Below are 21,256 nucleotides of genomic sequence, written 5' to 3' on the forward strand. Positions count from 1 at the left end.
CATTAGTCACTTACTTCTGTCTTTCCACGGACAAGTCCATCTCCTAGACTAAGAATATAAAATCTTTGGCGAACGGCCTCTGAATGTCATCACATTTCACTCATGGAGACTAAATGGTGCTTTTTATGCAAAGCACCTTTCATTAAGTGTCTGAAATGAAATGAGAGAAGAAAAGAACACATTCCCAGCTCCTGAGAGACATGTGTACTCTCCCCAGTAATAATAATAATAATAATAATAATGAAAAGGCCAAGTGGGCTGCTCCTTCCAGGGAGCCCTGAGCTCTGTCGCTGTGATGCACACTGGGGCCCGGGTGCCAGCTGACACTGTGAATGGATAAAGGGAATGTGGGGAACCATCAGGGATCATTCCCCATGGCTTCTAAAGAACGTGCATCTTCTTCTGCGAGTCCTGGCCCTGAAGTCTGTGCACACAAGGGCTGGACTTCTGAAGCCATGCTCTTCTGCAGCTCATGGGATATAGAGGGAAGAGCTCAGGGTCTGAAGTCAAGACCTGGGGGGAGGCATCCTTGGTTCCCAGCCTTGGAACCTCGGGGTGGAAGCTGTCAGGATTAGAGGACTGTTTAGGTGCGGATGCCTCGCATGGAACAAGCAGGGTCAAGTTCCTTCTAACTTTTTAAAAATTATGGCACACTTCCTCAATTTGTTTTGTGTGTGTGTGTGGCCATGCCACAGAGGATCTTAGTTTCCTGACTAGGGACTGAACTTGTGCACCTGCAGTGGAAGTGCGGAGTCCCAGTCACAGGACCGCCGGGGAACTCCCTTCTTCAATTTCTCCTGCTTCTCCCACAGGCAGGGAACAAACCAAATTGGGGAAACTGGGACAGAAAAATGACAGGGAGCCACTGGCAACTGCATTCTTATTTGTGGTTTCTGGTTTTTTGTTTTGTTTTGCTTTTTAATTTTTTTTTCTAGGAAAAAAAAAAAAACACAACCAGGGGAGTTTATATGACAACTATCAGTGTCAGGAGGGCAAGGGAAAGAGAAAGAAAGGCTAGAGGCTTGGGGAGCGAATAAAAACTGGATTCTGAACCACGTGGAACGGCTCACAGGGTCCTGGGTGTGGGTCCTCGTGAGATGACCGGTCACTTTGGCATGCGTGTTCAGTGCCCGGTCTCCTGTCTGCCAGCTCAGACCCCCAGGGTCAGAGAGAGCTGTCCACGCCCTGGAAATCCTCCAAAGACAAACTCGCACGTTACAGCAAGATGAGACTGATTTGAGCTCCATAACTGTGCTCAGGTATCACGCATTCTTGCCTGAGAGAAAAGTCCGGAAGAGTGTGAGTCGCCATGGGACGCTCTGGCATCACACTGAGCCCCAGGAGGCCGCTCACTCAGGCACAGGCACGGCTTTCACCGCCCACACGGACATCTGTCTAGACACCTGTGGGCAGTCTGGCCATGGAAGGACAGGGGACATGGCAGTCCCTTCGAGCCACAGGTCAACGATGGTGTCCGTTCTCCAGTCTTACTCTGTCTATGGCCTGTGAAGGACACGAAGATCTGTCTGCTTTTCTGCTCAACCCTGGACACTGATTCCCAAGAAGCGTGGCCATCTGGATCCGCACCGAAGCGCTCAGATTTCTCCCACTTGATGCCCCAGGTCTCAGGGCAGAAAACTCAGCTGATCCAGGGCCATGTGTGGCAAACAGGACAGCCGGTGACGGCCGGGCAAGAAAGAGCTGGTAGCGCACTGTGAGACCAGAGTACATTCAAGAAGGGGAGGGGGTGTGCAGCAAGCCACCGCCCCAAGTCACAGTCCAGGGGACCCGCCGAGCTTGAAGGACACAGGCAGGTCTGCTCGTCTTGACCAGGCGGCTCTGACGCCTCACGCAGCTGGGGTCCCCTGGTTGTGGTTCCTATGTGGAGGGCGGTGGGCTTCCTGCCCTGCTGCAGCCCCTGTTTCTACTTGGAGGCCAGGTTATGTCTCAGCGCTGCAGTCCTGAGGAGCACCACGCTGGCCAGCCAGCCAGGCCACAGTCCTCAGCCCACCGCCGGGCAATGATGCAGCTCTGGGTCCCACAGGAAGGCCCCCAGGGGCCACGGTCACTGGGAGGGAGGGAGAGGGGGACGGAGGAGGGCTGCATTCTGTCGGGAGAGATTCGGGGAGCAATGGCCAGGGACTGGAAGGGACAGTGGCCCCAAATGCTGCAGGGCCAGAAGGAATGGGATCAACAGACGACGTTCTCGTCACTAGTTTAAAAAGAGAGTATTGGTGGTGTTGCTTGGCTGTTTTTCCCTTTTAAAACCACTCACATTTTAAGAGGTGATGGGGCTGGGGAGATGCGGCCCTCTTCACACTGGTCCTTTCCAGGCCTCAGGAGACCCACTGTCCCCACCGGGTCTCGGGCCACCAGCAGGGATGGGCGGGGCGGGCACGTGCTCTGCTTCCTGGAGGCCATCCCTTCTTCCCGCAAAAACAGGACCCATGTGACGGGCAGTCCAAAGACTAAAGTGCAGAGAAATCCACAGAGTGGGCGGCCCTGTGCTGGGTTTTCCCAGAAGGGGCGGGAGAGGGGCTCGGTCCAGAGTTACCGCTAGGGGACACATGGGGACAGCTACAAGGCGAGCCTGCGGGGCATGGTCCCCTTTCTCTTGAGCTCTAGGGATGCTTCTTCCATCAGGGACTGTCCACTGCTAACAGCACCCCAGGGAAAAATCTCAGCCTCAGAGATCAGGCCCACAAAGGGGGAAACGTGTATGACCGTCCCTGGTTGGTAATGACTAGTGACCGTGGAGGGAGAGGCAGGTTCAAGAGGGAAAAGAGTGTGTTATCTAAAATCAGTGAACCCCAGGTTTCGAGAGTGGGGATCTAGGAACAGCCCCAAAGGTAGAGCCTCTCCCGGGGAAGGTTGGTGGCGGTGGTCAGGATCCTACCAGTGAGACCTGCTGGGGAAAGGAGCACCTCTGGGTGGGGGCGGCGCTGTAGAGTGGGGAGGGCGGCCCAGGACCAAAGCCCATGGTGGGCACTACGGTGTATAGGCCGGGGGCGGCTGGAACTGGTTGATGACCTCGTACTCTGCCGGGTAGGGCTCGTTCTCCTCCATCTCCGAGAGCAGCTCCAGCGCTTGCTCCTCCTCCTCCGTGGGGTAGTGGCGCAGGAGGTTGGCCGCTGTGGCCAGGATGGAGGCCCCGCCAGCGCCAGCCACCAGGTAGAAGCTAACGGCAAAGGTGACGTAAACCTGGGACCCGTGGTACTTCTTATGCTGCTGCTGCTGGGCCAGGATGAGTTCGGAAGCCCAGTAAGAGAAGCCGATGACTGTGGCACACTGCAGGACTGGGGGGACAGAGGGAAAAGGGGGCTGGCAGGCACCCTGCAGCCTGGGTGCTTGAACCAGCTGCAGCCTTCCCACCCAAACCCCATTCTCAGAGAAGCTGCCTGCCCCCACACCCAGTGCCGGGGAGCTCGTATGGCCAGGGTTGGGGACAGAGGCCTGACCCTGCCGAGGCCGGTCAGATTCTCTCTGTCTTAAGAATTCGGAATTGGGCTGCTAGGCCTGCTGGAGGTCATTGGATGCCTAAGAGGAATAGGTATCAGAGTCAGTACTAACCCAGGTCAAATCAACACAGCAGCCCCGTCATGAGGGACAAGAGAAGCCTTTTACCAGCAGAGCAGCCTGGTCTACAGGAATGGTGAGGAGAGGGAATCTGAAACCATGCGTTCCAGGGAGACACAGTGTTTCCTCTCTGGCTCCTTCTGGGCCCCATGAGCCCAGCCGAGCTTCAGATCCCATTCTTGGAGAATGATGACAGCTCTTAGAAGTTCTAACAACATTTGCTCCCTCCGGCTCAGCCGAGTGGGTCTGCCCTGCTGCCCCATGCCGCCCCTCTGTGAAAGGCCATAGCTGGAACGAGCAGCAGGAACTGTCTGCGCGTGGAAAGCCCTCGGTCCCCACTTGCGACTCCAGACAGGATGCCCCAGCCCCGTGGCAGTCGGTTCCACACTGGGAGTGGCCCAGGCTTACCCGTGAGGATGTGGGCGAAGGCATAGCGACGGGTGATCTTCAGGGCGGGATGCTTGGGCCCGAAGACATCCAGAAGGAACGCAGAGAGGCTGCACAGGATGCCCAGGAAGCAGAAGGCGGCGATGACCCGCAGGAGCAGGACTGTCTGGGGATTCATGCAGAAGTCTGCAGGGGAAGAACCAAATCCTCAGGGCTCCCAGGAACACCCTGGGGCAGGAAGTCCCCACCTGGGAGGAGTTCTCCCCACACCACAATCCAGGGGAGCTAGGAGATGACCCAGGGAATCTGCAAAGAAGGGGGAGGATCCTCTATTAGCAGACAGGACTGCTGGGTCACTGCTCCCATGAGCCTCGAGTCCTTCCCCCTTCCCCCTCGGGACTAGTCCAAGTGCAGCACCCGACTTCAGTGGACAGTGGACCCTTGAACAATATGAGGGTCCACTCATATGTGGATTCTTTCTCAAGAGTACTATACGATCAGAGTTGGTTAAATCTGAGACGTGGAATCACAGATCCAGAGGTCAACTATAAATTACATAAATCATACATGATTTTCAACTGCTGGGAGGGTCACCATCCCTAACCCCATTGTTGTTCAAGGGTTAACTGTACTTGCCACGCTGTTCTAATCATCTTTAAAGACTCTGAGAATTAATGTGACATATTAACCCATTCTGCTAAAGTGTGCTTCCAGCTGGCAGGAGAAGCCCCTTGACTTCTGAGCTGAGACAGCCAAAGGGACAAGGGCCAGAGTCCCCTTTGAGTCCATTCTCTATCCAGTCACTCCGTCCTCTTTTTCACTCAAAAAGACACTGAAGGGACTTCCCTGTCTGTCTAGCAGTTAAGACTCTGTGCTTTCACTGCAGGGGGCATGGGTTTGATCCCTAGTTAGGGAACTAAGATCCCACATGCCACACAGTGTGGCCAAAATAAGTAAATAAATAAGAAGCTGAAGCAGTTTAGAGAACCATAGAATTACAAGCGAGAACTAAACACATGAGGAAATCTGGTAGACTGGACCTCCTTATTTATTTTTGCTCCTCCCCAAATCCTACTAAAACAAAAAAAATTTTTAAGACCTAGACCTGCACAAAGAGAGGAAGGGCAAAACAGAATTCTGAAAACTGGGAAGTAAAGGGTCTCAGAACTAGAATGGACTTGACACAAGAGATAAGCTGAAGTATAAGCCAGAAATGGGAAAAGCTAAGAAGCAGATTTATACCACAAAAGCGTGAAAGGTTCAGAAGCCGACAGCACCAAACACCTTCTAAAATGAGGGCAAAGCCTTTGGGGGCTGCTCGCTCTAGCAAAAACGAGGGAAGGGACCAAGAAAAAGGAAGATGCTAAAAAGGAGACCCAACGTTCAAAGAGTGAGGAGGCCCCAGGGTCCTGGTGAAAGACCCCAGGACGACAACTGCACACCAGACACAGCGAGCAGCCTACATGTTCTTCTGGGACTTCAACATCGTTCTTGCTTTCTTTAAAAAAATATTTTTTTTTTATTCCATCTAGACTGCACTGTCAGTTCCCTTTGATATCTATGCAACCTGCCACAGTTCTAGAAACACAGACAGGACAAAGGCTGATCCAAAAAGAAACCATTTTAAGCTTTGATAAAAAGTAGAAAATGGGCCTTAACTTCCCCTATTCAGCCACCAGCAAGTTCTTCTTTTATTTAGACCATGGATCACCAAAATGGACTTGGAAAATTTTGAAAAGGGCTGACGAGATTTACACTGTCCACTCCTTTCCTGAGTTTGGATCTCAGGCCAAGAGGCTGTGGGATGGTGGTTATCCCTCTCAGGTGCACAGAGAAACAGCAGAGTGCTGGCTGAGAGCATGTGCCCAAGCTGCAGAGGATCTGAGCTCTTGGTTTGGAGCAGGGCCTGGGAATCTGAATTGCCACAAGAGGCACAGGCGGCTTGAGCCTTACACTCCAGGAAACACTGGATCCAAAGGAAGAGTCCAAAAGCTGGGGAGGGCACCTGAGCTCAATCAAGCTGACTGGAATCACCAGACGTTGACTAGCCTCATGGGGTCACCTGGCCTGAGGCCTGGCCTCCCACAGAAAAACCAGACCAGATACCCAGGGGACCTGGGCCTTTGTGACAGCGCACACTTCTGCCTCGGGCACAAAATTCGCCAGGCAGATGTTGGCTGAGCCCACATGACTCATATGCCTTGATCTGGCTTCAGGTCACCTGCCAAGCTGCCCTCAGAGCTATCTGTCACTCTCCTGTCAGCTGACCATCTGTTTGGAGCCCACTCATCCAGCCTGGGTGATCGCCTGCTGCCAGGAGGCCTGCCTGTGCCTAAGCTCTGCCAGCAACAAAGTCCAGCCTTCACTTACTCTGGCCCTGCGGGCCTGAAGGAGTCTAGAAGCCCACAGGGCCTCTCTGAAACAAAAGCTCCCAGACACGGGCCGTGTCCTGGCTGCACTGTGAACGTTGCTAAAAGCTCTACGCCACAGTTCCAGGGGTCCACGTAGCACACGGCAGGGACCCGGCAGGATGCAAGTATTGTTCTAGTGCCCCCAAGAATAACTTCTGAGCAGCAGGGTGGAAGGGTTTACATCACACTCTGCTCTGCAGCAGGCTGAGTTCAGATTCCTCCCACATTACTCAACATGGCCAGGCCCTCTGAGTGATGCTTTAATTGCGCTACTCGGTTTTAATTTAACAACTAGTTTCAACTGAAAAATGGAACACCCAGGGCTTCAGAGATCCTTTCTTTGGTGGCATAGTGACTACAGGATGTCCACTGTATTAGCATCCTTTTACAACGTACAGGATCCTTTACACACGTCCAGGGGCCTTATGTTTCAGAATATCCTTATTTCAGTCACAAGGAAGACTTTCACAGATGTTCAGCTGCCCCTCCCAAGAGATAAACATCTTTTTTTTTTAATTTTATTTTGGCCCCACCATACGGCATGCGGGATCTTAGTCCCCAAGCAGGGATTGAATCCAAGCCCCTCCAGTGGAGGTGCAGTGTCTGAACCGCTGGACCTCCAGGGAAGCCTCTCAGCTTCCTTGTTGGCAGTTTCTTGCATTGCCCTCCAGGGATGCCTGCCCTCGCACACAGGTGGGGCAAATGTTATCTTAGTTAAGCCTCACTCCACTCCAGGGGATTCGTCATCCGGTTCAGATGAGGAATCAGAGGCTCCAAGAGGTTGTGACTTCCTGCAGGTCACACACAGCACAGAGCTAGGCTGCGAACCAGTGTCAGGCTCCCTCGCACTGTGATGCTCACCATCACCAAGCACCAGAGTCAGCCGCTTTACATTTCCCCGATGGAGCTAATCGATCAAATCCTGAAGAGCTGGATTTGAGTGAGAAGTCAAAAAGGACCGTGGATGCTGGCAGAGCCCCGTCAGCACGAGTGGCCGCTGAGCTCACTACGGAAACAGCTGGAAGCATGAAATCTCTTCTAGGCCAAAAAGGTTTGGGTTGTTAAGCAATAAATGGAGCTCCTCCTGGGAATTATTGGGCCAAACCTGTTGGGTGTGGTCTAAGCTTCAGCAACCATCAGAGCCTGGTTCTTTTTTTTTTTTTTTTTAATTAAAAAAATACATATACTGTGTACTTTATTTATTTTTGGTTGCTCTGGGTCTTCGTTGCCGTGTGCGGGCTTTTCTCCTCTTGCAGCGAGCAGGGGCTACTCTCATGGCGCCTGGGCTTTTCTCACTGCAGTGCCATCTTGTGTTGCAGAGCATGGGCCTAAGGCCTTGGGCTTCAGCAGTTGCAGCTCCCGGGCTCTAGAGCACAGGCTCAGTAGTTGTGGCATATGGCAGGTGAGATCTTCCCGGATCAGGGATCGAACCCGTGTCTCCTGCATTGGCAGGTGGATTCTTTTCCACTTGGCCATCAGGGAAGGCCAGAGTCTTGACTCTTAAAAGCAGAAGGCAGGGGACTTCCCTCGTGGCCCAGTGGCTAAGACTTCGAGCTCCCACCACAGAGGGCCTGGGTTCAATTCCTGGTCAGGGAACTAGATCCCACATGCCACGACTTAAAAGACTCGCATGCTGCAACCAAGACCTGGTGCAGCCAAACAAAGAAATATTAAAAAAAAAAAAAAAAGCAGAAGGCATATAAACTGGGCACCCAGTCTCAGTCCCACCACAGGTCATGCATCACCTCGAGCAAGTTGGCCTTGACATCTGCCCGCTCACCTGTCAATGGAAGCAATGACACCTGCCCCATCTGCACAGGGGCCCTTGAGGGCAGCCAGACCCCAAAGTGCCAGGAAAGAGCAGCCCCACTCCCTCTGTGCTGGGTGGCCACAGCAGTGTCTTCCTTGGCATGCCTTTCCTCCCAACACCAAGAACTGCCCCGTCCACGCACATCAGCCAGTGGGGGCTAGAGGATCAGCACCACGGGGGTGATGACATGGTTCAGAGAAGGGGCTTTGCACCCACAGTTCAAATAGGTTTTGTTTCCACCTGACTGCTTTATGCTTTTCTCCACTCTAAAGTTCTGAGCAAACCTTCCGGGTCAAGGGGGAAAGCCAATGGAAGCTTCCCTTGGAGTGATGCCGACAGATACCCCAGAGCCCTGCCCCACGCCCCCGCGGTGCTCTCATCAGAGGGTCTCAGAGCACGCAGCAGAGACAGGCAGCGTTACCCCAGCCCTCCTTGGAACCCTGCTCAGGCTCTCCTGGGGTCGGGATCTCAATGTCCCTTTCTCTCCTCCCCTGCCAGACATCGGTGTGGCAGGGAGGGCAATGAATATCTGCTTTGTTGAGAGGGCTGCCTAAAAGAAGCCCATCCTCAAATGCTGTGTGTATGTTGTTTTATTTATGAAGAGAAATGGCAGGTGGAGCTGAATTTAGATCCCACCAGCGCCGCATCCACTACACCCTGGTCAGACTGAATGCACCCTGTGCTCCAGTTGTGCGGTGGCCTGTTTACTTCCGTAACCATTGCTTGCCTGTCCCCTCCAGTCACCGGGGAAGAAGGCAGCTGCTGTGTAATAGGATCCCACAGACCTGACTTTGCCCAAGGTCATTGGTGAGTCACTGGGCTGGATTTGTTTGGAAGGCCCCTGCTCTTCCTGTCTACCTGCCCATGGCTCTCATCCCCTCCTGACCCAGAGAGGCAGCAGGCAGGAAGCTTCTAGTGGCTTCTCGCCAGTTCCCTTCTGTTCCTTCTCCTATTCCCCCCTCACTGGAGTCCTTGAGTCAGTCCTTCCAGCATTCATCCACCCACTTTATACAGCTGCACCCTACTCTTGACTTTTTAGCTTCCAGACAAGACTTCTGACACAAGACTCCAAGAGGGCCCTCCACTGCCCAGCTGGGTCGTCCCACAGATCCCAAGGGTCCTGGCCAAGCTGCCTCCAAGGATATGCCCCTACAGGATCTGGAAATGCCAGCTGCATTGGTCACCACCCCTCAGACACGCCAGCCCTTCCCAGAAGGCCTTTGACCTTCCCATGGCTTGCTGTCAATCATGATCCCCCCAACTTCACATCTTACACTCCCTCATTCTCCAGAGATGTTTCCTGAGCCTCTGGTCCCGGCTGCCCCCTTGCTGGGCACACTTGAGGGGCAGAGAGGGCTTGAGGCTCAGAAGGAATGGTTATCTGGGCTGCCTTGTTGGGGGCCACCAGAGGTCTGGGCGTGTCTCTGGCCCCCTGGCCCAGGCTGAAGAGCTGTGTGAGAAGGGGGCAGCCCCGGGGAGCAGAGGAATTCCCAACAGGATCTTTCAAGCCGTGGCGTTTGTAAAAGCCTTCAGGGCTCTGGGAATGAGAGAGGATGATGGGCTTTGACTCAGCCCAGCAATGAGAGGGGAAGAGGAATAAAGAACATAGTTTTGCCTGGGCTTGTGAGAAAAACTCAGCCAGAATGGGGAAGTAAGAGGCCCGGGACAGCTCGGACGGAGGAACAGTCTAGTGTGCACTGAGGCGCAGTGGTGAGGGTGGAGTCCATGCCACTCGGAGCAGCTGGGTACCCCTTAGCAAGAGACCAGCCTGGGCCCGAGACCTGAGAGTGTTTGTGTGTGTATGATGGGGGTGATGATAGTTACCTACCAAATAAAGAAGTCGTTTAGGTGACACTACAGCCAGGCATGAAGGGTGCTTAGCGTGATGCCTGGTACTCAGGCAAGGGGCCAAGAAACGGGAAGGCATCATGCCAAAGCCTGTTGGCCCGCTCCACTCCCCATCACCTGCAGAGACCTGGCAGGGTCTGCTCTCCGTCTGGAAGCACCCACAGGCACGAGGCCTGTACCCCACAGCTCTGGCCTCTCCTGAGATGGGGAATAGCGAGGCTTCCACAGTAGGATTTCTGCTAGACCCTGAGGCTTGGCACAGCCCTACAGAGTAGCAAACGACTGAAGGCCCAGCGGGCACCCAAAAGCCAACTGGTACAGAGAAGAAGGAGGCTTCCCTGGTGGACCAGAAGGTAAAGAATCCACCTGCAATGCAGGAGACCTGGGTTCGATCCCTGGGTTGGGAAGATCCCCTGCAGAAGGAAATGACAACCCACTCCAGTATTCTTGACTGGAGAATCCCGTGGACAGAGGAGTCTGGCGGGTTACAGTCCATGGGGTCACAGAGAGTCAGACATGACTGAACAACTAAGCACGCACCAAGAAGAAGCAATCAGGGACCTTCAGATTCTTTACCACCTTCTGTGACAGCTCATGAGGCAGCACTGTCAGCTTTGTTACGGGACACCAAGCGCTCCCAGCTTGCAATGGCCGCCGAGACCAAGGTAAACCAGGCTGAAACCATTCGTGGGCTGAGACCCCTAAACACATGGACGGGCAGGCACCATGTAAAGGTGGAGGCGACCTGCCTTATAAAAGACAAAATCCAGCTTGGATAATTTCTCAGAAAAGGTAGATACGTGTGTGAAGATACGTGTGTGAACAGAGGAGAACAGAACCAATAATTTATTTTTGATGTGCCTTTGACAAGGATGTAGGCCAAAGTGAGATAAACCATCGTGAGGTCGTTCCTTACGACAGCTAAAGTAAAGCAAACATAACGAGATGGCATCACTTTATACTGATGTCAAAAGTGAGGTGAACTCAACTCTGCCGTTCCCAGCTGTGTGCCCCTGCAGAGATCATTTCACTTCTCTGAGACACAGTTTCCTGGACCTTTGGAATGAAGACATGGAATCAGATGGGCCCCTCCCTCCATCGCAGGAATTTTACAAGCCTTCCTAGGAACGATCTGAAATAGAGAGGCATCATGAATTCCCTTTCAGCTTGGGGGCTTTCCAGGAAGCTAGTGGTAAAGAATCCACCTGCCAATGAAGAAGATACAGGAGATTCGGGTTCAATCCCTGGGTCGGGAAGATTCCCTAGAGAAGGAAATGGCAACCCACTCCAGTATTCTTGAGGAGCCTGGCAGGCTACAGTCCGTGGGGTTACAAAAAGTAGGGCACGACTGAGCATGCACGTACACTCCCGGTTTTGATGCGACACCAAGCACCTGAAATACTGACCACCAAGGGGATCAACTGCAAGGTCTGGATGAAGCGGTGCAAAGTGGCAGCTGTGCCTCAAGGCAAGTTCTGGGGAACGTGCTAACAGAAAAGTCACCCTGACTCGACTCAAGCTTGATGGGCTTTTTGCCACAGAGAAAGCTGCATAGCACGTGGTCTCCATCCTGTGGGTAAGTGTTAGTGTTAGTTGCTAAGTCGTGTCTCTCTGTGACCCCAGGAAATGTAGCCTGTGAGCTTCTCTGTCCATGGTATTTCCCAGGCAGGAATACTGGAGTGGGCTGCCATTTCCTTCTCCAGGGGATCTTCCCCATCCAGGAATCGAACCTGGGTCTCCTGCATTGCAGGTGGATTCTTTACTATCTGAGCCACCAGCGAAGCCCATAGGTCTTAGTGAGCCAACACATTGAAAGCTATCATCACGGTGATACCTGGAAATAAACCAGAAGCCCCCATCCTGTTCTCTACAAAATCATCCGAAAGCTTTGAAAACTCAAGAGAAATGCGAACCAGCAAGAGAACTCTCAGAGAAAGACAACATTAGGCCACAAGGACAGGGCTTTTCAGCCTCGACCTGCACAAGTGGTGTATGATCCAAGGCACTCAAAGAGAACTTGACCTTTTCACCAAACCCCAGGCAGTGTGAATCCTTAAACAGACAATGTTAAAGATACCTAACAGGAACAGGAATCCGAGATATGGGGCAACACACATCTGGAATGAATTACAGCCAGGAGTGGCACATGGAGAAAACCTTCAGGAATGGTTCAAAAGGCCTTGAGGGTAATGAACTCTGCTGTTAATAAGGGCTGTTTGCAATCCACTGACCATTTTCCCTGTAAAAACCAGGCAGTGCAATACTGCCCCCACACCACACAGCCTGTACCTTCATTACCAGAGAGGAGGGCTGGGAAGGATGGGCTACAGGCCTCCCCTGTATCCAGTAAAGATGATGGTCTGGTTCCCCTTTCTTCTGCTTCCCTGGCCGGGAAGCACCATAATGAACAAAGCAAACTTACCTCATTCCGTCACACTTGTGAGGGTTCCACGAGCCAAACTCCTATTGTTTTACTGAGGGTAGCAATGGAACTGACTTCTGGTTATTGAAAATACCGCAGACTCCCTTTTTCTCTAACAATCCAAAGACTGCAGAACTCACAAACATCTTTTAAAATCTTTAAAAATTTTAAAGTTCCTTTTTCTCAAGCTGACCACCCCGCCCCCCGCCCCGACCCAAAAAAAAAAAAAAAATCTTCCTGTATCTCGGGCTCCTTAGAAGGAGACAGGTAATTGTGATGCCTAGCACCCTTATCTTCTCTCTGATATACAGCGCCCTTCCCCCAAAAGAAGCCGAAAATAGCAGTCCAGATTACCATGGAGTTGAGGAGTGGGTGCTTGGCTGAATAACATCAGAATTAATGAGGGGCCGGACCCCAAACAGAGCCACCTGGTGGGCAAGAACATCAGGCAGCAATGGGCTGTTTCCTTCAACCAGGTGCCTACCCCAGGCTATCTCAGCTCCAGTCCGCACCTTTCCGAGGATGCCCGGGCGCCCAGAAAGAAGAGGGCTGGCGCGCAGCGCCCTCACCTTTCAGCAGGTCCGGGTGCACGTAGCCTAGGACGTCGGAGACCCCCAGCTCTTGGCGGGAACAGGTGCCACCGTGGATGTGCAGCCAGGCAGGCTCGGCGAGAGCGGTGCACAGCGCGGTGATGGACAGGGCACCCGGCAGGGCCGAGGCCAGACTACGCTCCGGCTGCTTGGGCAGAGTGCTGCCTCCCGGGCTCCTCCGCCGGCGCCCGCCGGGTAGCCCTGCGCCTCCGGGGGCGTACATGTCCGGGGCCGCCCGCCGTCGCTCAGCGGTCGCTGCTGGTAGCCGCCGACCTCCGCGGGGCGCAGAGAGCCTGCCTGTCCGGGGGGAGGAGAGCAACGTACTGGGTTCGTAGCAGGTGAGGCTGGAGGAAGGCGGTCAGGGCCGACCCCAGGGGATGGGGGTGGGACCGAGGGCTGAGCAGAGACAGGAGAGCTGCAGAGGTTCGGGGGGCGGGGACGGGGTCCCCGGAGTGGAGCTGCGGAGGTGCGAGACGATGACCCGGAGAGGGCTGGGGGCCCGCTGGACCTTGGCAGAATACAGTAGGGAGAGGGGCTGGGGCGGAGGTATCCGTTACTGGTGGAAGAAAGAGCCGGACTCGGGGTCCTGGCCAGAGGGTGCCCGGGGGCGGAGGGCCAAGCTGGGCCGCAAGGATCGGGGACCCAGGATCTGGGAACTGCGCTCTGCGGTGCGATCTCTGCCCAGATAGGACCCACCCCTCAACGACTCCTGATCCTCACCAGTCAGCAGGCTTCAGTGCCGGGATGGCGTCGTTCCGTCCCGGTCACGGGCTCCTCAGTTACCCCGACCCGAGAGATCTCAGGGCCCAAACCCGCAACGCCCGGACAGACCCCTGCCCGATCCACTTCCGGCTTCCTCCACCTCTGACCCCGCCTCCTCCGGCTCCCCGCCCCGTTCCCGGCGCGCGACACAGCCCGGGCGCGCCGCCGGCTCCCTGCGCAAGGCCTCACGGGACTGGTAGTTCCAGGCCGTGCCGTGATGCTTTTCGTTGAGGTGGGGCCGCGGTTGGGGGAGTAGGGTGGGGAAAGGACGACTACAACTCCCAGAAGGCAGCGCAGCCGAAGCAGCGGGCGCTTCATTTCCAGGGTGGACCCTGGCAGTCGGGCCCAAGGGGTTTGCTCTGTGGGAACCGCAGTCGGAGCGGCTGGCTCTGCTCATTTTTGTCTCCTCCTGCGCCGGGCAGCCATGAAGGACTCGCTGGTGCTGCTTAGCCGTATCCTGGCGCACCCGGACTCCCGCTGCTGGTTCCTGGCCTGGAACCCCGCGGGAACTTTGCTGGCCTCGTGCGGTGGCGACCGCAGCGTCCGCATCTGGGGCAGGGAGGGTAAGCCCCGATCCGGCTGCACGACCCCTGCCGCCAAGGGGTCTCCTTGCGCTTGATGTGGGTGCCAGTCTCGGGGAGTACGCAGCCTGCGGGACAGGCAGACCCTGGACGATGGTCACGGGCCGAGGGAGAGGATGGAGGGGTTTTCTTAGAGTTGAACCTTAGCCACTTTGAGAACGGGTTTTCCGGTGAAGGAGTCAGCAACTACTAGAAGCTAAAATGTCAATAGAGAGACTGAAACTGTTAGGGAAATTGTGATAATTGCTGAGGCAGGAAAATGAGAAGAGAAGGAAGAAAGTAGGCTTCAAAGTAATTTGCAGCAGTTGAAGAAGTTTAAATTTAACCCGAGGGCATTTACCAGGTGGCAACTGCCAACACAAGAGAGGCCAGTTGGATCCCTGGGTCAGGAAGATCCCCTGGAGGTCGGAATGGCTATCCACTCCAGTATTCTTGCCTGGAAAATTCCATGGACAGAGGAGCCTGGCAGTCTATGGTCCATGGGGTCGCAAAGAGTCAGAGGTGACTGAAGTGGCTTAGGGCGGGTGCACACACACACACACACACACACACACACGCACGCACGCATGTAGGTACTCTTGACAATTTTAAATCAGGAGGGTGATTCCTCAGATTTGTTTCAGAAGGATGCCTCCAGCTTTCTGTAACTGTAACTGGAGTCAGTTAAAGCCTGTTGTTCAATACACTCACTGAGCTCTGACCCCCAGCCTGGCTCTGATGCTGGACCCTGTTACCCAACGGCACAGCTAGTGTTCAGCACCTTCTTGTGCACCCAGCTCCAGAGCCTGACCTGTCCTCTGCTTTCAGGTGACAGCTGGATCTGCAAATCTGTCCTTTGTGAAGGCCACCAGCGCACCGTGCGGAAGGTGGCCTGGTCTCCATGCGGAAATTACCTGGCCTCGGCCAGCTTTGATGCCACCACTTGCATTTGGAAGAAGAATGAGGATGACTTTGAGGTAAATAGATGGGACCAGGATTGTTGCCTGTTTGATCCCCAGGGCTGGTTTAGGAACGTTTTTTTATTCTAATATTTTATTTTCGGCTGTGCTGAGTCTCCGCTGCTTCGCGTGGGCTTTCTCCAGTTGTGGCAAGTGGGGGCTGCTCTTTGTTGCGGTGCGTGGACCTCTCCTTGTGGTGGCTTCTTTTGCTTCGGAGTAAAGGCGTAGAGCTCTTGGGCTTCAGTAGTTGCGGTGGACGGGCTTAGTTGCTCCAGGGCGTGTGGAGGCTTCTGGGGACCAGTGTTGGAACCTGTGTGCGTTGCACTGGCAGGCTGATTCTTAACCACCGGACCACCAGGGATGTTCCTGGTTTAGGAACCAGAGCCGGCCCGGGTCAGTGGGAGTGGACTTGCAAGGACCACAGGGGTCTGAGCTGGCACTGATTTTAGTCCCTCTTCACTGTTCGCAGTGTGTAACCACTCTGGAGGGCCATGAAAATGAGGTCAAATCAGTGGCCTGGGCTCCATCTGGCAACCTCCTTGCCACCTGCAGCCGAGACAAGAGTGTGTGGGTCTGGGAAGGTGAGTCCAGATCCCTCCAGGTGCACTTGGGAGCCTGCCACCCAGTCTCCGCGCCCCACCCTTGTGCCCCTGACGGTCAGCTTGTGTGCCCCTTCTTTTCTTCTCCACAGTTGATGAAGAGGATGAGTATGAGTGTGTCAGTGTCCTCAACTCCCACACACAGGATGTCAAGCATGTGGTTTGGCACCCGAGCCAGGAGGTAAGAGCCAGGTGTCTTGGTGGGAAGTAATTGTGATGTTGGAGGGTTGTACCCAGCTGCCTTCTGCTCTTCAGCCTCAACCTGGCTTTCCCAGGAATCTCTATCTGTGACCAGAAGATGTCAGTGAGTCCCTTTATAAAAGCACATCCCTGGGACTGTCCTGTCCCGGGAGGGAGAAGTCTTGGAACCGCAGACACTCCCGGGCCCTACACATACATACGGTGCTGTCCTTGGCCTCCCCTACAGCTGCTGGCCTCCGCCAGCTACGACGACACAGTGAAGCTCTACCGGGAGGAAGAGGATGACTGGGTGTGCTGCGCCACCCTCGAAGGCCACGAGTCCACCGTGTGGAGCTTGGCCTTTGACCCCAGTGGCCAGCGCCTGGCGTCCTGCAGCGACGACCGCACCGTGCGCATCTGGCGCCAGTACCTTCCAGGCAACGAGCAAGGTGAGGGCCCAGCCTAGGGGCTGAAGGCCCATCTCTGCGGAGGGGCTGAGACACATGGATGAGTCACAGAAAACTGGGCCCTTCATAGATGTGCCGTGGGAGGGCTCCAGGGAAAGTGCTGGAAGAGTCCAGGGAGGCTCTGGGGAAGGGGGCCTAGACTGAAAGGAATGTGTAGCATTTTAACATAAGAGACTTCTGTGACTTCCGGTGGTTAAGACTCCATGCTTCCAATGCAGGGGGCACTGGTTTGATCCCTGGTCAGGGAACTAAGCTCCCACATGTTGCCAGACATAGCCACAAAAGAAAAAAAGGAAATTCTAGATGCAAAGAGGACCACATGAGCAAAGGCATTGAAAGTAAAGGCGGCCTACGTTTACACCAGGAACAGGGATTTGCATAGGGTAGATGGAGCATAGGGCATAAGGAGTTTGGAGAGAAATAAGGTAGGTTGGGCTGGGTGCCTGATGTTGTTTAGTCACTAAGTCGTGTCTGACTCTTTGCAACTCCATGAACTGTAGCACGTGAGACTTCCCTGTCCTTCACCATCTCCCAGAGCTTGCTGAAACTCATGTCCATTGAGTCAGTGATGCCATCCAACCATCTCATCCCTTGTTGTCCCCTTCTCCTCCTGCCCTCAGTCTTTCCCAGCATCAAGGTCTTTTCCAGTGAGTCAGTTTTTCGCATCAGGTGGCCAAAGTATTGGAGCTTCACCTTCAGCATCAGTCTTTCCAATGAGCATTCAGGGTTGATTTCCTTTAGGATTGACTGGTTAGATCTCCTTGCTGTCCAAAGGACTCTCAAGAGTCTTCTCCAAAAAGGCAGGATAAGTTGTCAGACATAGTCTGTAGCAAAAGGGATTTTGAGGAGCAGGACGTCTTCTTCTCCGAACCCTGGTGTGAAAATGCCAGTCTGGCTGCAGTGTCTAAGGCAGATCAGGGTGGATGGGGACAGGAGTGAGCATGAGGCCTCAGGTGGTGCGGATGGGGGAGGGCAAGTCAGGGTCTCCTCTGCAGCGGGGCAGGTTCTCCCCTGAGGTGCCCAGGGCATGGATACGCCCAAGGCTCAAGAGAAGTCTGTCACGCAGGGGTTGCATGCAGCGGCTCCGAGGCCAGCTGGAAGTGTGTCTGCACCTTGTCAGGCTTCCACTCCAGGACCATTTATGACGTCGCTTGGTAAGACCGCCACTCCTCCCCTCCACCCTGCCCACCCATTCTAGTGATTTTCGAGAAGTCAGGGTGCTCTTTCGCCTTTGGGAATACGTGGGGATATAGAGCAGCCACCCTCATGTCATCAGATCAGGCTAGACTGTCTCCATGCTGGTTTAGCACTGGCTGGCCCAGGGTTCACAGGAGCAGGGGACAGACTTAGACCCAGGCTGAGGGTAGCTCCATACCATCCACAGCATCAAACCATCCAGAAATACGTATTCTTGAAACTGTGGCTTCATGGCTCGGGTTTTATGGTTTGGTAACACTGCTTCTACCTTAGGGAGCCTAGGAAAGCCATACCGTTCACATAGGAGAGTCGGTCAGAGGGCAGTTCGGGCCCTGAGAATCTCTCCTCAGGAAATAACCCTAAATAACTGAAAAAGTTGACGTGCATCTAAGTTTTATTTATACTATCAAACATTTGGAAATAGCAAAAATGGACTAAGTATGGTAAAATTAAGTGACCTGTCGCATCAGTTTAAAAAAACGGTCAGGAACACTTCATGTCAGGGCAACTGCTGTGCCAAGTGAGAAAAGTACAATTCAGAGTTATATGTAGTTTTTTAGGTTAATTACATGGAAAGAGACCTAGATGGCAGCACTTGAAGCTTGGGGTGATGTTTGCAGCTACGTTTGTTAGAGGCTCTAGGGTAAGAGACTTACAGCTGCGTCCTCGAGTTTGAGACTAGCACCAGCCCCTCGCCCCTGACTTGCCAGGTGGGGAGGGAGGAGCCACCTGCACGCCACCGACGCACCTGTTCCCCCCACCCCCCAGGTGTCAGCTGACAGGGACCCTGGCTACCGCCTGTGGGGATGATGCTATCCGAGTATTTGAGGAGGATCCCGGCTCAGACCCGCAGCAGCCCACCTTCTCGCTGACAGCCCACGTGCCTCAGGCCCACTCCCAGGATGTCAACTGCGTGGCCTGGAACCCCAAGGAACGGGGGCTTCTGGCCTCCTGCAGTGACGATGGAGAGTTGGCCTTCTGGAAGTATCAGCCGTCTGAAGGCATCTGAGCCACTTTGGCTTTGGATAGAATCGTGCTTCCCCAGAAAATGTCCTCGGACTTCCCCAGTCCCTAAGAGGACCAGGAGCATCCTTGACCTTCCTTTATTTGGCCCTCCTGCATTCAGACTTGGGGAGAGGCTCAGGGCCACCGGCCCACTCACTCTTCCCCCTTTGACACGGAGCCCTGGTAAAGAGCTGCAGAATATCTGTGCCTTGTACTTAAGGCAGATTTTGCTTTAGGGCAGTGTTCAATTGGAGAGCAGAGGTTAAGTATACTATTTATAATCATTGTATCTTTATGTAGGAGGGATGTAGCTCAGCCCTTTCTGAGACTATAAGCTTTATACAAATAATCCGAGTCCCAAGTCCTATTTTATGTTATAGGGACATTCACAATTTAAAAGAATTTCATGGTGAGTCCTTCTCTGAAGTAGGCCCTGTCTTCCCAGTTTCTGGGTAAATCCTTGCATTTAAGACATGCAGCCAGTACTGAAATTAATTCCTTAATGTACGTTTGTTAGAATAAGAGACCCCTCTGCTTTCCCTTAGAAACCCTTGCATACCTTCTGTGCCAGGTGCTGTGATGACAGTCGGGGAGTGCTGAGAAATAAACGGAGAGAATGTGAACCCTAGCAGCAAGTTACTGTTGGCCACAAGTCATACAGTCTTAGTGGGGGTGAAAATTGGGTCCTGCTGCTGCTGCTGCTGCTAAGTCGCTTCAGTCGTGTCTGACTCTGTGCGACCCCATAGACGGCAGCCCATCAGGCTCCACTGTCCTTGGGATTCTCCAGGCAAGAACACTGGAGTGGGTTGCCATTTCCTTCTCCAATGCGTGAAAGTGAAAAGTGAAAATGAAGTCGCTCAGTCGTGTCCAACTCTTAGCGACCTCATGGACTGCAGCCCACCAGACTCCTCCATCCATGGGATTTTCCAGGCAAGAGTACTGGAGTGGGGTGCCATTGCCTTCTCCGAATTGGGTCTTGGGTGAGGGGCAAAATAATCCTAAAGGGACAGTATGTGCCCTCTAAAGAACCACAGTACATAAATACTCTGTGGTCTGTCATGTTAGATTTCCATAGTGGGGGCGAGTGGTAAGAAGCAGCCCCTTAGGGAAATAATGCTGAAAGAGGTAGAAAAACAGGCACAGGCCGGCAGCGCTGGGGTCTCAGGCTGTCCTCAGACAGGCACGACCAAGTGGGTTTTGACTTGAGGACCATCCTCAAGGCCATGGCCTTCAGTTCAGTTTTATACCACAGAAATCATGACCTTAGATTTTGAAGACAGCTGGGGCAGTATCTAGAGCCGTGGTTCTCAAAATGTGCCTGCCAGTCAATAGAAATCCCTAGAGTGCTTCAGGGCATGTAGAGAGGTCAGCACCTCCGAAGCAAGGGAATGGCACCAGATACTGCAGTCGGGTCTCCATGCCTTGCCCTCAGTGAAAATACTGCCAACTCCACTGAGAAACATCCTCAGTAGAACCAATACAAATAAATTGTATTAGATCTCCACCCTTGAGCACACAGCATTCTGTCGGAAGCAGGCATGCTGCGGCCATGCTGCACACGGAGGTGAGGCTGTCCCGAGGAAAAGCAGTTGTGCGGTTGCGTGCTCCATCAGCCGTGTCCATGGCGTAACCATTTCTACTTGCAAGAATGAGCAAACTGTAGTGTTTAGACTTGGCTATTTGGGAGACATTTTCTGGGAGACATTTTCTGGGAAATGAATGGAATGAGCCTGTCACTTCAAGGGAAACTGATCGTGTTGCCAATGATAAAACAAGCTTTCCAGCAAAAATTCAAATTTGTGAAAACCCATATTGACATCAGGAGCTTGACATCTTCTCAATGCTTAGGCTTTTCTGAGGGGATTGGTGGTGATAGGAATACATGATTTATGATGAAGTGTATTAAAGAAAGATTTGCATAATTTAGTGAGTGAGCATTTTCCAAGTGACTAAGGCACGTTACAAAGACACTCATGGGCAAGACTCATTAAAAGTGTAAGAGACAAGTGGGTTTTAATGCAAGTGTTGCTCTTGGTAAGTATGCTCACTGATAAGGTTTCACATCCACATTGCCTTTAAGAATCTACCACCTGTGTAGTGACGTATCTCATAGCCCCTATTATCTGAGAAGCCAATTTAGAAACTTCTTCCAACTCCCTACCTGTGTGAAGTCAGCTTTACATCAATTCACACAACAGGTTTTGAAAACAGTTGTGAGAATCCAACTGTCTTATTAAGCTGGTCATGAAAGAGATTTACAAAAATGTAAAATGCTGTTCTCCCTGAATTTGTTTTCGAAGTTGTTCTTCATAAAATGTTAATTAAGTTACTTTAAAATGCGTTTACTCTAGTAAATAAACATCAGTGGCTATAACCCAAATAATAAAAGCTGTTTGGAGTTCTTTTTTGTAGCGTAGAGGGGTCCTAAGACTAGAAAATTGCCAACCTAGGGAAATTATCCTATCAGAATCATCTTCCAGTTT

General features: G+C 53.1%; 2 protein-coding genes across 2 annotated transcripts; one reads left to right on the plus strand and one right to left on the minus strand.

Moving 5' to 3' along the window:
* Nucleotides 1–873: 873 nt before the first annotated feature.
* On the minus strand, nt 874–13,923 carry TMEM127 (transmembrane protein 127). Its single transcript, XM_061431500.1, has 4 exons — nt 13,765–13,923; nt 13,024–13,341; nt 3,985–4,149; nt 874–3,296 (listed from the first exon to the last, which is right to left on the minus strand). Exons 2-4 carry the CDS (start codon nt 13,265–13,267, stop codon nt 2,989–2,991), a joined length of 717 nt encoding a protein of 238 aa, XP_061287484.1. The 5' UTR covers nt 13,268–13,341; nt 13,765–13,923; the 3' UTR covers nt 874–2,988.
* A 97-nt stretch (nt 13,924–14,020) lies between these two features.
* Nucleotides 14,021–21,161, plus strand: CIAO1 (cytosolic iron-sulfur assembly component 1). The gene is made up of 7 exons (XM_061431499.1): nt 14,021–14,369; nt 15,195–15,343; nt 15,795–15,906; nt 16,017–16,105; nt 16,352–16,553; nt 17,638–17,725; nt 18,537–21,161. The coding sequence occupies exons 1-7, from the start codon at nt 14,231–14,233 to the stop codon at nt 18,775–18,777; spliced, it is 1,020 nt and encodes a 339-aa protein (XP_061287483.1). The 5' UTR covers nt 14,021–14,230; the 3' UTR covers nt 18,778–21,161.
* The last annotated feature ends 95 nt before the right edge of the window (nt 21,162–21,256 follow it).

The sequence above is a fragment of the Bos javanicus genome, chromosome 11 (genome assembly GCF_032452875.1).
Source record: "Bos javanicus breed banteng chromosome 11, ARS-OSU_banteng_1.0, whole genome shotgun sequence".
NCBI lineage: Eukaryota > Metazoa > Chordata > Mammalia > Artiodactyla > Bovidae > Bos > Bos javanicus.